Source organism: Rhinopithecus roxellana, chromosome 12 (genome assembly GCF_007565055.1).
Source record: "Rhinopithecus roxellana isolate Shanxi Qingling chromosome 12, ASM756505v1, whole genome shotgun sequence".
NCBI lineage: Eukaryota > Metazoa > Chordata > Mammalia > Primates > Cercopithecidae > Rhinopithecus > Rhinopithecus roxellana.
This window is the reverse complement of record NC_044560.1, coordinates 44,177,229-44,194,159: the sequence shown is the minus strand read 5'-3', so window position 1 is coordinate 44,194,159 and position 16,931 is coordinate 44,177,229. Positions and strand designations below refer to the sequence as shown.

The 16,931-nt window shown below is 42.2% G+C and overlaps 1 protein-coding gene across 2 annotated transcripts in view; it reads left to right on the top strand.

The window, feature by feature from the left end:
- The window catches only part of CACHD1 (cache domain containing 1), a 228,110-nt gene extending 211,380 nt beyond the window's left edge, over positions 1-16,730 (top strand). For both annotated transcript variants that reach the window (XM_030913272.1, XM_030913273.1), the window contains 6 exons: positions 350-466; positions 1,603-1,754; positions 3,038-3,199; positions 4,731-4,808; positions 5,480-5,581; positions 14,996-16,730. In XM_030913272.1, the coding sequence (XP_030769132.1) occupies positions 350-466; positions 1,603-1,754; positions 3,038-3,199; positions 4,731-4,808; positions 5,480-5,581; positions 14,996-15,234 (850 nt within the window). In that variant the 3' untranslated portion in view covers positions 15,235-16,730. The remainder of the gene's footprint in view (positions 1-349; positions 467-1,602; positions 1,755-3,037; positions 3,200-4,730; positions 4,809-5,479; positions 5,582-14,995) is intronic.
- The last annotated feature ends 201 nt before the right edge of the window (positions 16,731-16,931 follow it).

Here is a 16,931-nt window from a genome sequence, read left to right as displayed (position 1 = left end):
TCATGGAGCTCTACCTCCAAAGCTCAAGCAATCCTCCCACCTTTCTACCTCCCTCGTAGCTGGGAGTACAGGCATGTGATTCCCAAGCCTGTCTAAATTTTGTTGTTATAGTAGTACTTCTTGTAGAGACAAGGTCTCATCATGTTGCCTAGGCTATTTGTATTATTTCTATTGTACATGAAGGTAAATAAATTGAAGCTCAGAGTTGTTAAGTAATTGATCCAAGGTTACACTAAGTGGCAAAGCCAGGATTCAAACCCAAATCTGTCTGACTGCTTTAAGGACCAGGAGCATGAGTTTGGAATGTGGGCAGTGGTGGTCTTAACCTCCAGACTTACCTCCTACACAGAAACCCAAGCTGCGAGGTCCACCAGGAGCCAGTGACATACACAGCTATTGACCCTGGCCTGCAAGATGCTCTTCACCAGTGTGTCAACAGCAGGTGCAGTCAGAGGCTGGAAAGCGGGTAAGCACAATCTAGTAAAGAATGGAGGTTTTCCAGCTAATATTTATTATTCCCACTCTTCGTGTTTTAAAAAAGTGTATCAGTTTTTCAGATCTGAAACTGATTTCCATAAGCATTTGTCCACCAGATTAAATGTTGTCTCGTTCCCACTTATTATCCCTATTTAGCATGTGTACCATATGTTAGTAGCCTCATCTGTGAGTGGGAGTTTTTCTTGAAATAAAAGAAGTGTGGAGGGCCATGGCATGAAGCAGCAGGGCAAGGGGGGAGGAACCTGTGAGGTCCAGAAGCAGAGCCCAGTGGTCAAGGCTCTAGGTGTGATATTTTGGAGATCATTTATTTTCCTTTCTTAGGAAACACATCTGCTTCATGATAGTTTTGAGAACTAAAAACTAGATGTTCCCCACTCTCCCCCAACTCCTCAGGTGGGATTAGGAGTTTGGGACTAGACATTATGGAAATAGTGGCTATGGTAGACTAAGTGAAGGGGAGTTGGTTATTAGCTTATTGTAGCTGTAGGTTGCCATCTTATTAAACAGTGTTTAGATGAATAGCTTACTCTAATTTGGGTGTGTATTTTAGCAAAGGAATTGTGGCGTCAAACTGATTAATTTGGGATGTTATACAGTAGCCCCAAGTCAGTTAGGTTTAGGAAACGCTAACACTGCATATATTCTCTTGAGACAGTCACAATGCGTGTAATACACTAAAGGCTCTGAGAAATTGGCAGTGAGGAAACCTGTGGTAACTGGCCAAGTATTTCCAAACTTACTGGACTTTCTTTTTATTTTTTTAAATGACCCCACACTTGGGGGATGTTAGGCCAGAGTCTGACAAACATTGGGGTCATTTCTGTTTGGTCTTGTAAGATGATTTTGAATAGCCCTATGATGTGTGGATGTCATTATTGAATTCACAGAGAGCAGTTTTATTTGTCTCCTTTCCAAGCTGTTAAGAGGCATGAAACAGTTATTCCCCTGGCAGTCTATTGCTATTCTCATTTTATAAGGGAAGGAAACTAACGCTTAAGAAATTCACAACACTAGTAAGTAATGGAGATCCTGAGAACTGTCTGATGCCCACGCTTAAGTGCTGTCCCCTGCTTTATAGAAGACTAAGTCTTGTCTTTCTGGCAGGGACTGTTTTGGGGTGCTGGATTGTGAATGGTGCATGGTGGACAGTGATGGAAAGACTCACCTGGACAAATCCTACTGTGCTCCCCAGAAAGAATGCTTCGGGGGGATTGTGGGAGCCAAAAGTCCCTATGTTGATGACATGGGAGCAATAGGTATGTTTGTTGGATACCCCAACAATTTGATTCTTGAATATACAATTTCTTGCCTATATACTAGGACATCTTAAAATAATCCTCTCCCCAACTTCCCTGATTCCTTTGCTGGTAGTCTTTAGTTACAAAACCAAGGCAGATAATTACCTTCAGAACTGGCTAAATATTCTGTGCAGAGAGAGTGAGTGGCCATCTGTCCTGCCAAATTTTGCAAGCCTGGAATTCCTTCCCATAAAGCTTGTTCTGAGAACTATCAGGCCTGGTTTCTGCATGGCCGAACTCTGGAGTCTGTTTGGATATGCACGCCAGCTGGCAGAAGCACAGGGCCGTGTACGGAGTGACCACCGTGTGTCTAGTGCCTGCTGAAACCTTCACTCACAACTTTTGCAAGGTGAAGTCTTATGGCTACAAATCAGTATTTGGGGCCTTGGAGTCAACAAAGTCAACAGAAGCCAGAGCTACCCAGTGTAGCTGGGACAACTTAGGATGAAGCACAGGGACACCATGGGGTGGAGAGCCCCTGGGATCAGTCTCCAAGACCTCAGAAATACTGCCAAGATTATATCGCTCACCTGAGATTATTTTCAGTCTTTCCAGAATTAGCATCTAATTCTTAGATGGCAGTAGAGTCAAATATTTAAATCCTTAGTTAATACCTTGATTTTTAACATCACTTACATCAGCCTGTATAGAAGAAAAGCTCATATGTGAGGAAGGATTTTGAGCTTGTATGTTACTACTGAACTAGGTGAGGGTACGTATGTGAAAGTGACTTGGCTCCGAGACATCATTTTTTATGCTCGCCTGCAGTTTCCTATCTGGAAAGCACAAATGGCCTTTTAAAGGAAACCCATAAGCTTCGAAACTTGGCCTGGTTAGCACGTATTTATTGGACCTGGTGCCTTTTGTTTCAGTGGTTACTCTGTACTAGGTGACTTTTCCTCTCTTCCAAGAGTAACTCATACCCCAGGGAGCTAGGACTCTGTTGGTGTTGGGTGCTGCCTGTGTAAGCAATTCTTCTGGTCTGCTCACTTTTCCCAGCAGTCCTTGCCATTTGTGCTCCTTCTCTGCCTAGGAACCAACACTGGAGAACCAGGAATTAAACGAAGCCTCTGCTCCCACATTCCCATACCTCGTGTTTGAGGAACTCAAAGCCTAACTAAGCATCTGTTTATCTTCCCCCAGCCCCCTTCCCACTCTATTCCTTCCCATCTCATCATCCTTACTTTCTTCCCCACTTGGAAAACCTTAATGAGGAACATCTTCTTGCTCTTTCACTGAAGGTGATGAGGTGATCACATTAAACATGATTAAAAGCGCCCCCGTGGGTCCTGTGGCTGGAGGGATCATGGGATGCATCATGGTCTTGGTCCTGGCAGTGTACGCCTACCGCCACCAGATTCATCGCCGGAGCCATCAGCATATGTCTCCTCTTGCTGCCCAAGGTGAGCTCAAAATGAACCCCACAGGGGAAGCAGCAGCCAGGCTAGAAGGACAGTGGCTGGTTGTGTCAGCCTCTAAGGAATTGTCAGCACAGTGCTATATTTTCAGCTTCTGTGGAGTCATTTTGAAAGTCCCCAAAGCCTGCTTTCTTCTTCAGTTCCTAAACCCTACAAGCTCTATTTTGATCCCCAGAAAAATCCTTGGATCCTCTCCTTATCAGCATTAGCCCGCAGTGGCCTGCTTCTGCAATAAGCCAGCCAGGGGAGCTGGGATGCTGAGTGGGAAATTTTGTTTGTTAGATGTGCTGCCCTTGCCATTCCAAAAAGACAGGCAAATCAAAGATACCCCAGATCACCAATGGCAAGAGCATAATCTGTTCTATTGCAGCTGCCATTATGTAGTGTGAATAAACACACATTTGAATAATCACATCTCTTAAAACAGGATAAGTCGGCTGAGCGCGGTGGCTCACGCCTGTAATCCCAACACTTTGGGAGGCCGAAGTGGGTGGATCATTTGAGTTCAGGAGTTCAAGACCAGCCTGGCCAACATGGTGAAACCCCGCCTCTACTAAAAATACAAAAATTAGCTGGGCATGGTGGCACACGCCCATAGTCTGAGCTACTTGGGAGGCTGAGGGAAGAGAATCGCTTGAACCCAGGAGATGGAAGCTACAGTGAGCCAAGATCGCGCTACTGCATTCCATTCTGGGCGAAAGAGTGAGACTCTATCTGAGAAAAAAAAAAAAAAAAGTCATCGAAGCCAATTACAAAATGATTCACCTATAATCATGGCCTCAATACCATGTGCAGTATCTATACTCTGTTTAAAGTGCAGTATCTATACTCTGTTTGCAGGGAACAAAACTGTTTAATGGCCATCTCCATCCTTCCTAAAACCCCAGTCCCCAGGGAAGTGTTGACCTGACCTTTTTGGAGATGAGGTTAACTCATCTTCCTGGCCACTTAGCTCACTCTAACAGCTGTAATGACAGGCTGATGTTAAAACGTTTCACTAGGGCCACAAGCCTGAAGGGGAATCACGGAGTAATGTTGCCTGATTTAGTAACAGGGATAATCACTATGTGCTTCCCTTGGTGAGATTCAGCTAGACTGAGGATGACCGTCGTCCAGTGTTAGCTTATGCCTGGCCTTTTGGAGGCTTTTGTTGCACCATTTTACCAACACAGTCAGTCATGTTTTCAATCCCTTTCCTTCTGTTTCAGTACTTTAGTAGAGGATTAAAGATTTATTGGCCTCAATCAACTTCTTTTCTCCTCCTTTCTTAGAAATCAATTTCAGATGTCTCTTGATTACTTGTTCTTCTTGTTTGGATTCCTGCTCCCTCCTCCTTTAAAAAAAAAAAAAAAAAAAAAAAAAAAAAACGGGGCATCAGTTCATTCCCTTCTAAGATGGGATTCATTCTTGATGGAATGCTGTCACCCAGCCATCAAACAAGCGCTCAGCAGGGTATTAAAGCGGGTGATTTTGTTTGATTAAATAGTCATGTTTCTCTCTTTTTAATGATGGGTAGAAATGTCAGTGCGTATGTCCAACCTGGAGAATGACAGAGATGAAAGGGACGACGACAGCCACGAAGACAGAGGCATCAGTGAGTATTCAGCTGCCTTGCTGCAGAATGTGTCAGCAGGAGGCTAATCCAGAATAAATATTCTTTCTTATATCCTTTTGGCTTGTATTAAAATTTAAGAAGCTTTGACATGGTGACTGGGTTTTTTTAGTTGCTTTTTTCTGTCCTTTTTTGTTAGGAGTATGTGTAGGTCTTTGTTTTGTTTTAAAGAATCTCAAAAGATTTTATGATGTTATTTTTTTTTTTTTTTTGCATTAAGTGTGTTGGCCTAAAACAGCTCACCCTTTCCTTTATTTCTCTTGCTGTTTATTTCCCAACCATAGTATTTTAGAAAAGGAAGTTTCAGTGATGCATTTTTTTTAAAAATCCCTTAACTAGTGTGTACAACTCAGGGAGGAAAAAAGAGCATTTTCTTTATGAAAAGAGATTTCCATTAGTGTTAAGACACCCTAGCCTTTACCTACTAGACCACAGCTTCCTGATGCATATTGGAGATATGTAATTAAATACCTCTCACTGCACCAGTTCTAAAATCAGCACTCTAATCCCCAGAATTGTTTAAAAAATGATTTATTCTGGCTTTCCAAAGACAGTTCTCCCAGCATGTAAATAAGCCCTCTCAGAGCAAATGTGCTTGAAACTACAGAGATACTGGCATAAGAGTGACATTAACTGTCCTTGACTTCCCACAGTCAGCAACACTCGGTTTATAGCTGCGGTCATCGAACGACATGCACACAGTCCAGAAAGAAGGCGCCGCTACTGGGGTCGATCAGGAACAGAAAGTGATCATGGTAAGGTCTAGCTTCCTGCATTTGAAGACCCGAGGAACCTCGTGTACTCCTGTGGGATGATGCTCACACCCTATTTTGACATGGTTTTCCAAAAAAGACACACCCCAGCATGCCACCTTTATAAGAGCCCAAGGACAGTTTTGCTTATGTCTCAGCACTCCTCTGAGCACACGGATTGCTTTCAAGTTTTTCTCCGTACAGAAGGATTCATATTGTCTAAATGGAGCCTGCTTGCCATCCCACTTGCTTTTCCATAAAATCATCATCCTCTTAGGTCCTGTTCTCCAGTGTTGGCTGGCAAACAGCAGGATCTTTAAGGGCTTTTTCAGCCATGTCCCCTTGGGGCATGACAAGAATCTGTGCTGTCCTCCAGCATTCTTTTGCCCTGACCTCTGGCATGGTCTGGGGAGCTCAGAGAAGCCTTCACCAAAGAAGCAAGAAGCAACATTTGCACTGAGCCTTGAGGGGGTGATTAAAGAAAAGGTAGGGACAAAGAATATTAGAGGCCAAAGGACCAGTGTGTACAAAGTCAAGGAGTTGTATAAGTGCCTGTAAGATGCTCTGGAAAGGTCAAGGCCAAATTGTGAAGAGGTGCCGAGTGCTAGGTAACTGACACAATCCACATGCTCTGCCAAAGACTTGGCCATCCCACATGGCTTCTCTCCTTCACTGAGTCCATATTGCTCATTGTTGCAAAGAACAGCAGATGTATCCCAGTCTATAAGCATCACTGCCACGGTTCCACAAAAATACAACAGGCATGGGTAGTGTTTTTCCTGCCATTGTAAAATCTTTTTATTTTTTTTAAGATAGCTGTTTAATTTTCCAGAAATCTATCTTTTCCTCCCAGAATCAAGTCCTTTTTTTAATACATAAATAATGTACTTAAGCCTTTTTGACTTAGCTTTTTCCATACCTATCCTGGAAAAAAAAAAAAAGTCCTCAAACAGGGTGTTCCCTGCATCTATACTAAACAATGCAGAAATAGATATTCCTCAAAGCAACCAACATCACCTTTTCCACTACAGCCAGGGCAAAGAAGAGCAGCTAAAGCTCTGTTTTATAAATTGGAGACTGTTAATTTGGGCTTTGAATGACATTATTCCTGCCAACTAAATAGAAACTTCGGGTTTCTATGGAGAACCACAGCAGAACTTAAATTTTTCAGTTTCTTTGACTTTTTTGCTTTTCTCCCTACAAACCTTTGAACCTGCATAAATTCCTGCTGCCAGGCAGTTCTGTGCCTTCTTGTTTGAATAATAAAACAGATTTGAGGCTACTAAAGTTCAAGAGAAATAATTTCTTATTCAGCAGAAATACTGAATCCTTTTCTCTCTCTGAAATACAGAATCCTTTTTCTCTGTGTTCCTCAATAGGAATTGCATCAATACCAAATTAGGATTCTGAGTGATGTTTATGATGTTCCATTAGCCTCTCCCATTGTCTTAGTGAAATGGCATATGAAGCAACAGCTTAGATAAAAGGAAGGGTGCGGTGTCCGTATCTACACTCTAAGGCATCCAGCTAAGGGCTTGGTTCCTTTCATTTTTCACCATAATTGGATCCCTGTTATCCCCAAGGAATGAAAAATAGTTTCTCATGCAGACAGAATGCAACACCAAAAGAAGGGGAAGACATTGACACTCCCCATATTCCAAATGCATCATAAAATCAATAGAATTTAAATGCGTGTTGGCATCCCTTGAACCAGTATGTGGGTCACTAAAAATGGTGGCATTGAGTTAATGTCCCTGTGATGCCTAGAGGTGAAGCTATATACACCTATTAAACAAGTAAATCTAATTGTTTTGTCGGCACACTTGCTTATCTGTATATGCTCTACTCTCCTATTTGGTGGATGTATTGGCATCTGCTATGCACAGTTACGCACTGCATAACAACACTTGGCATATACTACAGGGGTCCCATGAGATTATACTGGAGCTGAAAATTCCTATTGCCTAGTGACATCTTGATGATCCTGACCCTGTATAGGCCTGGGCTAATGTGTGTGTTTGTGTCTTAGTTTTTTGGTGTGTGTGCTTTATTTTTTGAAACGGAGTCTCACTCTTGTTGCCCAAGCTGGAGCACAAAGGCGCGATCTTGGCTCGGTGTACTTCAAAACTATCATTCTTTACATATTGAGAATCTCGTTTGTGATAAATTTTTTTTTTTTTTTTTGGTATTTTATCTGACATTTAATTATATTCGTGGATTTTGTTTTTTCTTCTTTTTTTTTTTTGGAGATGCTATGTCTTAGTTTTTAACCAAAAAGTTTAAAAAGTAAAACGTAAAAATTTTTAAACTAGAAAAAAAGCTTATAGAGTAAGGATATAATGAAAGGAAATATTTTTGCACAGCTGTGCAATGTGTCAGTATTTTAACCTGTTATTACAAAATAGTCAAAAAGTTTAAAAAGTTTAAAAGCTTCCAAAGCAAAAAAGTTATAGTAAGCAAAAGTTTATTATTGAAGAAAGAAAAAAATGTTTAATAAATTTAGAGTAGCCTAAGTGTATATGGTGTTTATAAAGTCTGCAGTAGTATACACTGATGTCCTGGGCCTTCACATTCACTCCACTCACTCACTGGCTCACACAGAGCAACTACCAATCCTGCAAGCTCCATTATGGTAAGTGTTCTATACAGGTGAACCTTTTTTGTTTTTTGTATTTTTGAGATGGAGTTTTGCTCTTGTCGCCCAGGCTGGAGTGCAGTGGCACGATCTGGGCTCACCACAGCCTTCATCTCCCGGGTTCAAGTGATTCTCCTCCCGAGTAACTGGGATTACAGGCACGCGCCACCATGCCCAGCTAATTTTGTATTTTTGGAAGAGATTGGGTTTTTACGTGTTGGTCAGGCTGGTCTTGAACTCTCGACCTCAGGCGATCTGCCCACCTCACCCTCCCAAAGTGCTGGGATTACAGGCATGAGCCACTGCACCCGGCCACAGGTGAACCATTTTAAAAAATCTTTTATACTGTATTTTTCTGGTACCTCTTCTGTGTTTAGATATGTAAATACCTATGGTGTTACCTACAGTATTGTATACAATTGTGTTGTAGTTGCCTACAATATTCAGCGCAGTAACATGTGGCACAGGTTTATAGCCTAGAAGAATAGCCTATGCCATATAGCCAAGGTGTGTAGTAGGCTGTACCATCTAGGTTTGTGAAAGTACACTCTGTGACATTTGTGCAATGATGAAATTGCCTAAGGACACATTTCTCAGGATGTATCTCTGTCATTACACAAGGCATGGCTATACCCTAGTACACTGTGGAGGGGGCTACAGATGGGAGTTGGTACTTCCTCAAGACAGCTTGGTGTAGAGGAAGAGCTTAGGAGATAGGGTAAAGCCAGTTCACTTTGAAGCCTACTTCTCCCTCTTTTTTTTCCACAAGCTGTTGAGACCTTAGTGAGCTACCTTAGACCTGAGTTTCCGAATACTTAAAAGTAGGATTAAAAATTCTTAACTGCAGTCTGGGCAATATGGTGAGACCCTGTCTCTACAAAGTAAAAAAATTAGCCATGCATGGTGGTACATGCCTGTAGGCCCAGCTACTCAGGAGACTGAGGTAGGAAGATCACTTGAGCCCAGGAGGTCGAGGTTGCAATGAGCCATGTTTGCACCACTGCACTCTAGCCGAGAGCTGTTTGAGCTCTTTAAGACAGAGCTGTCTCAAAAAATAAAAAAACAAAAAACAAACAAACAAAAAGCCTGCTAGGTAGAGTTACAATGAGGATGAAATGAAATGACATATGATAGGCACGGTGCTCAGGGTTGACCTCCCTACCTCTGTGCCCACCCTGCCCTGAAGGAATTTGCAGTCTAGGAGGAAGCTATAAATGAATGCATGTATTCATATGCTTGATAAAAGATGGAATATGACAGCTTCCTTAAAAGAGTAGGACAAAGAAGGAAAGGGGCGAGAGTTCACTTTTATCTGCGAGTAAATTATGGGAGACCCCATGGAGGAACTGGCATTGACTGGCCCTTGAACTGGTAGGATTGTGGTGCCATGATTCTGTACTCCCTGATCAGAGTATTTCCACATGAATCCTTGAGTGTGTTACACAAAAGGAAACTCAATTAAGTCTGTAAATACATGACTACACAACGGCCTAGGCTCTCATGGTATGGTTCAGAGTTGTGATCCTAGAATTGAATTAAAATTGAATGTTACCAAACTAAACTTAGAAACTTTAGGGTGTATTTTTATTTAGAAATATTTTACATCGCCAACAGAATTTCGTTCTTCAAAAGAATCTAATTTTAATTGTTGTATCTTAAGAAAAACTACTCCAGGCCGGGCGCGGTGGCTCAAGCCTGTAATCCCAGCACTTTGGGAGGCCGAGACGGGCGGATCACGAGGTCAGGAGATCGAGACCATCCTGGCTAACACGGTGAAACCCCGTCTCTACTAAAAAAATACAAAAAACTAGCTGGGCGAGGTGGCGGGCGCCTGTAGTCCCAGCTACTCGGGAGGCTGAGGCAGGAGAATGGCGTAAACCCGAGAGGCAGAGCTTACAGTGAGCTGAGATCCGGCCACTGTACTCCAGCCTGGGCGACAGAGCGAGACTCCGTCTCAAAAAAAAAAAAAAAAAAAAAAAAGAAAAACTACTCCAATTGAGAATGTTTTTTGAAAGTAGAATCATTTTGGTCCATAGTCTAAGACCACTTAGAATGACTGATTTTCAGCAGTGTTACCCTCAAAAGTGGAGGTTAGAAACAATTACTACCTGTGTATGTTTTCAACTATCTATTTGCTTTGCCCATTTCTCTTAAAAATATCATGTTCTGTCCAATCATCTATTGGCTTATTTTTAAGTCAAAAAACACCTATATGTTATTTGTTCCTTGTGAATTTGTATTTTGGTTGCTATCTCATCAGAAACTTTATGTAGGTGTATATTAGGCAACATTTTTTTCTTTGTAGAGGAAGATTCCCCCTAGTTCATGGCAAATTCCAAAATACTTAAAAAGCAAATGCTGAACCTTAAAAACCTGGTCAAAAAACTTTGTAGATGAACATAAGACCATTTTCTAGAGGTGCACAGATATTCTCCTGCAGTTACTCTCTGTGGCCACGAGATGGTGAGTGCGTCCCCAGAGGGACGTCACACCCCTTATAATCAAATGAAGTTTCTTAGGAACTATCAGATAAATATATAAGCAGACTGTCAAAGAACAGAAACCTAATCTCAGCTCTTTTTTATAGATGCCTGACCTCCTTTCTAAAGCCCATTTCTCACTTGAGATTGTATTTGCAGACACTTTGCTACATAAGCCTTTGGATAGTAAAGAAATTTTTCATTGAAAGTGTTTGCAAATATCCTTTGTTTCAAATAGTGCCTCTCCCTCCATGAGTCAGGGACTATGTCTGTCTTAATTCATCACCCTTCCCAGTGCTCAACAGAATTGCCTGGCACTGAGCAAACAATTAACTTGCTGAATAAGAAAATGTGTTTGTCTTTCTCCTGCTTCTCCACAACTTGCTATTCCCTTCTCCCCTGACCCCTTCAGATTTCCATTAATTATTGAAATAAGAGGAAGTTACAGAGGGGTTGAGCAATGGTATCATAGTAAGCAAATTAACTGGAATGGCCTTAGTATGAGAGTTTTACTCTGAAAGCACCTCTGTTGAGGTTCCTATCAGAAAGCAGTAGCAGAAGAGATGGGGGTGCCATCCTGAGATGAAGAGATGGGTGCCCTCCTGAGTTGCCTTGGAGACAGCTGCACCATCACTACCATCCTGGATGTGAATCCAGGACCTGTGACCAGCCAGGTTCAGAGTGTCACTGGATTCTGTCATAACCCCTGGACAGAGCCCACTGTATCCTAGAATGTCTTCATTATTAGATGAGACTAGTGAATGTCATACCAGGCAAAGCCATAGGTAACTACAAAATTCATTGATGCCCTTGCTTTGGGAGTATAGTATACGTTGGTGGGGGGTGGGGCAGCAGTTGATTTTAAGTTCCTGCTTTGTATGAGTCACTGTTAAATACTAGGGGTACAAAGATAAACAGGAACTTACGATTTAAGAAAGAATTTGCTAATAGATAGATAGCCTTATACTTTTATTATAATATGGCAAAATCTAAGAGATGTGCACAGAATGCATGTAACATCACAGAAGGGGCACCAGCCCCCATGTGTGCTGGCAGGACTGGAGGTGGGTGGGGGAAATAGGTTGGGAAAGCTTCCCAGAGAAGACTTTCCAACTGAAGCATGAGGCACAATAGCAAGATGAGGGAAGGTGGGAGGGTGAGCCAAGCAGAAGGGCCACCATGAATCTAACACCTCGAATGCTGACATGAATTATCAGTTAGTGTGTGGGTGCTTGTAAATGAGCAGAGACGGGAAGCTGTCCAGGATGTGTTGGAATAATCACTGAGATTTCGCTAAAATCCTGTTTTCTACTTTAATTCTTTACATATATAGCATAAGGTGGTTTCAACATGCACAGCAGTTTGTGACTTAGGTTTTGGAGCGCAGCATCCGATCTACCACTCCAGACTTAGCCCTGCTAAAGCTGAGAAACCTATTCTGGCTCCTGGTCTCTTAATCCTGGGTAAAGGCATCACTATTTGCTCAGCATCTGAACCTAGAAACCTCGACCTTTTGCAAGGATGTCAGCTCCCTAGCATCTTTACCAGGCAAGTCCATTAAGTTCACCAAATCCAGCCTACTGTACACTTGAACAGTCCACACACTGCAGCTGCCCTACTTCAGGTCTTTGCCATCTCCTCAAGGCACATGCTCCAGCACCCTGTCCTCTGAGCCTCTGATCCCACCTTCCTTCTGTCCAGCCTCCCCCTTGCCCCCTGACCACTCCCACTGTCCAATTCTAGATCATAGCTCATAGCTTCAGCCAGCCTTCTTGACCTGGTCTTAGCCTGTCTGTCCAGTGCCATCTCCCACTGCCCCCACCCCCAGCCCCAAGCTTTCACCATTCCCAGAAGCCACCAGAGCCCTTCCAGCTGTTGTACCATTGCATGTACTTGGGCCCTGCTGTAAGTACCTTTACACCCCTGTCCTTACCTACTGAGTCCCTTTTCTCCCATCAGGGCTACCCAATTGTCACCTCCTCCATGATCTAAGCCAAGTTAATTGGCTTTGGAGTTCCTTCTGTGTGCCTCTGTTTTAGCACATGGGTGTTTCCCCTTCTTGCCCATGGGCCTCTCAGGAGCTGAGGCCTCACCTTAACCCTTTCCTGTCCAGCCTCTAGCCTGGCACCTGGCACCAAGAAGGCACTCAGTCGTGGTGGACACATATGTCAGTGAACACTTCCTCTTCTGCCCTGAATTTGCAGATGACACTTCTGAGATTCTGGCTAGACATCTCCACATATGTGACCTACAGACTCTCAAAATCAAGCTGTGCATAAGCAAAATTTGTCTTCTTTCCTGAGACTCAATCTGTGAGTTGTCCTTTCTTATCATTATAAGTTGAAGTTGTAGCCACCTTTCACTACTCCTCACCCCCACAGTCCCCCACATCTGATGACTTACCAATTTCTCTTGCCTCCACCACTGAGATAGCTTTTAAATCTGTCCAATCCCACTGCCCTAGTTTTCTCTATCCCTCACGTGGGCTGTTGAAATAACCTCCTAAGTGCTCACTGTCTTTCCTTTCCCTTCATCTCCCAAACCACCATCCTCTAAACACAAATGATCATGCCATTTTTTGGCCTGCTCAGAATCTTGTGCGGTCTCTCCACTTGCTACTCTTCGGCATGGGCTTTATGATCTGACCCAACTTTCTGCCTCCCACCTGCCCTACTCTCCAGCTACCTGCTAGCACTCATCCAAGCCACGTGGAACAAGGATGGCCTTTATATCCACACCTCTATGGCTGTGGTCATCCTGTTCCTTTCTTCATATCCACTTATCAAACTCCTACTCATCCACTTCAGTCCAACTAAAATATATATTCTCTGAAGATTCCTTATTCCCCTAGCCAGAATTAGATATTCTCTCTTCTGGATTTTAATTATACCTCAGTTATAGCATTTACCATTATCTGTGTAAGAGGAAGCTTTGCTTTGTGAGCATCTGTCTCAAACTCAACTGTGAAGTCATTAAGGCAAGGTGACGTCTCTTATTCGTGTTTCCTCATCTGCTCCAGCCCCATAATGGTCTTCAGTAAATGAATAATTGAATGACCAATGCTTCTATTTGTTTCATTTCTCAAACACTAGCTTTTGAGCTCCCTGTGCAGGGACCAGGCTTTCATCTTTGTATGTCTTCCATTGCCCAACGCAGTGACTTGTATATTGTAGGTACACGGTAAATATTTGTTAAGTTGGACTGACAGCTGTATAATTCTATCATTTGAGTAACATTTCACTGAGGATAGAATTTTTGCACAGAGCATACAGTTTCAGCCACAAATGACTCCTGCTTGGCTGCATGCAAGAACGTCAATTTTGCAGCCATGAATGTGACTAGCACTACCGACGGGTAAGTGCTGATTGATGCTAACTGTAGATGCAGTGGAAATATTAATGAGCTGTCGCTTCTCAAAATGTTTAAAGGAGATTTTTGCAATATTTAAAAACATGCCAGGAATCTGAGAATGGAATCCTTTGATCAGCAAGGACATTTGCCTTTGAAACATGTATTGCTTAGAATACCAAAAGAAATTAAATTTAAACGGGGGAGGTGGGGCAACTAACACAGAGAATAGTTGATTCCACAGCTAGTTGCCGTGGGTATATGTGGAGTTAGTGTTTCATGAGGCACTAGAACTTTGGGCAAGTTCCTTAACGTCTCTGAACATCATTTTCCTGAACTGTAAAATGGATATTAAAATATATCGTCATTGGTGTGCAAGAAATGACACAAGTGCCTGCTGCCGAGCAAGTACGCAGGTGGTGGTGGTGGTTCTTTTTGTTCTATTGTGGCGCCACACTCAGGCATTTTGAAGCCCAGATTTCCCCACCAGCCCCAATTGATCTGAGTCCTGTTCAGATCTTCTTCTTGAGGCTGCCCATTTTTTGGATTTCTTTAATAAAAAAGATCATCTTTATCTTAGGTAGAAGTGTAGAAAGGTAGGTCCCCAGTGGTGGCTAGCCATGGATGATGGGATGTAGGGTGCTTTTCATTTTCGTGTTGCTGGTTTGGGGATTTGGGATGAGGGTTCTGGTTTATTTTTTTTTTTCTCCTCCATACTTTCTCAGCTGTCTAAAGTGGTTATGTATGTATTGTGTCATTGTTTTAAGGGAAAAAAGAGTTATCACTAAATCTCTTTAAAGATAAATTACTTTAGCATCTGCTAACAGTCTGCCAGTGTTTGCACTTATGTATTGCAAAGGCAGGAATACCTCCCAGTGCCCTAGAAGTTGTCAGTGAATCTTCTCTCTGCGTCTTGAAGCTCTCAGCTGTGTGTTTGTTTTGTTCTTTTTCTAGGTTACAGCACCATGAGCCCACAGGAGGACAGTGAAAATCCTCCATGCAACAATGACCCCTTGTCAGCCGGGGTCGATGTGGGAAACCATGATGAGGACTTAGACCTGGATACCCCCCCTCAGACTGCTGCCCTACTAAGTCACAAGTTCCACCACTACCGGTCACACCACCCTACACTTCATCATAGCCACCACTTACAGGCGGCCGTGACGGTACACACTGTTGATGCAGAATGCTAACGATCTCCTCACCTCCATGCCAAGATGAGATCTGGGAGCTACCGAATGTTCTGGAAAGAAAAAGAACCAGCTTAAAACCCACAGCAAGAGACCTCCCTCGTGTTTGTACTTTGTGCAGAGTTGTTTGAGTCATTTCCTGCCTGATGACATGGTTAAAAATGAGAGAAACAACAACACAGTCACATTTGTGAAGACGTGAGGCTGGTTCTGAAATGGAGGGGAAATAAGCCTGATGAACGAACCTGCCATAACACTAATGGAAGGGAACAGAAGGCGAGCCTCCAAACACAGAGACGGAACCTGCACGTGAAGCTGAGCCAGAGGAATGTTCCGAAGAGCCAGAAGCATTCAGCTCTCCTTAACTGGAAGAGAGAAAAATCTGCTCACCCAGAGACTGGAATGTGGCACATGCAGATACAAATGTGTGCGTTGAAGATTTCACTTTGTTTCTTAGCGGTACCTGGATACCACAATTGCTGTATGGAACTCATGTTATGCTCTAAACGATGCATCTCAAAATTTCTAAGTAAAGGATTATTTTTCTACTATTTATTGAACTTTCAAATATTCTCAAACTTTGGGGAAAAGGAAAGGAAACACAGGAGAAGTTTTCAGCAGTTGCCCTGAGTTATTTTGTGTGTAATGAAGTGATTCTTTGATTAAGGAGCTCTATTTCTTATTTAACTGATATCCCACTGCCCCACTCCACAAAATAGGAAAATGAAGAAATCTTTCCCTCTGACTTGTTTACATCATTTCATGGAAACACATCTTTGTTTGTAATGCAGTATTCTTTCTCTGTGTTTGACAGAGATGGGGAGGGGCAGAGGAATCTAAGAGGTTTTAAAAGAAATGTTACGTTTCTTATGACTTGTTTCCACTCCTCGCACAATGCTAGTCTTAGGTTTCTACGAAACCTAATGTTAGAACTGCATCCTTTTAGCTAAGGGAGGATTGGATTTATTTTCCTTGTTTTAGAGACTACAAATTTTTAAATGTCCCATTTCGACTGAGAATATTGACATATAAGGGAAGACGTTTTCTAAATTGTGAATGTCTGGTTCTTAATTAAAGATTTTTTTTTTGAATACTACCGTTAAAAGCTGCTGCCAGTTATCCAAGACGTTATCCACCAAACTGCTTTGTGATTTATACAGGGACTAATCAAATCTGGCTACTATAACATGGGGCATTGTAACTTTAAAGTAGTGTTTTAATTACAGTGATGTATTTTAGACTCACATTTTGTGATTCAAATATGTTATAAAGACATTCTTGCACCGTGGTAAAGAATGTGTGTGGTAAATCTCCGTTTATATGTAGTTGGAAAAAAATTCACTGAATAATGTTTTAATGATAGGGTATTATGATACAATGTAAAAAACAATTGGTTCTTCAACAGTACAGAAAGTAAACTATATATGTGCTATCAGGAAACCCCTTCATACTGTGTATAAAATTGCAATCTAGTGAAATAAACTGTATGCAACAGACCACTTTAGTGGCTACAGTGATGGTTAATGTACCACTCCTTGTGCCTCTAGGCAAGTTACATTCACTTTGTAACCTAGCAGGTCAGTTGCCAAACTGAAAATAGACCTCTTTTCAATGCTACAATCAACTTCTAGGGCTTCTTGACCATCTAGATCAAATATGCAAACAACTTAACAATATAATGGGATAAAAATGTGTAGAAC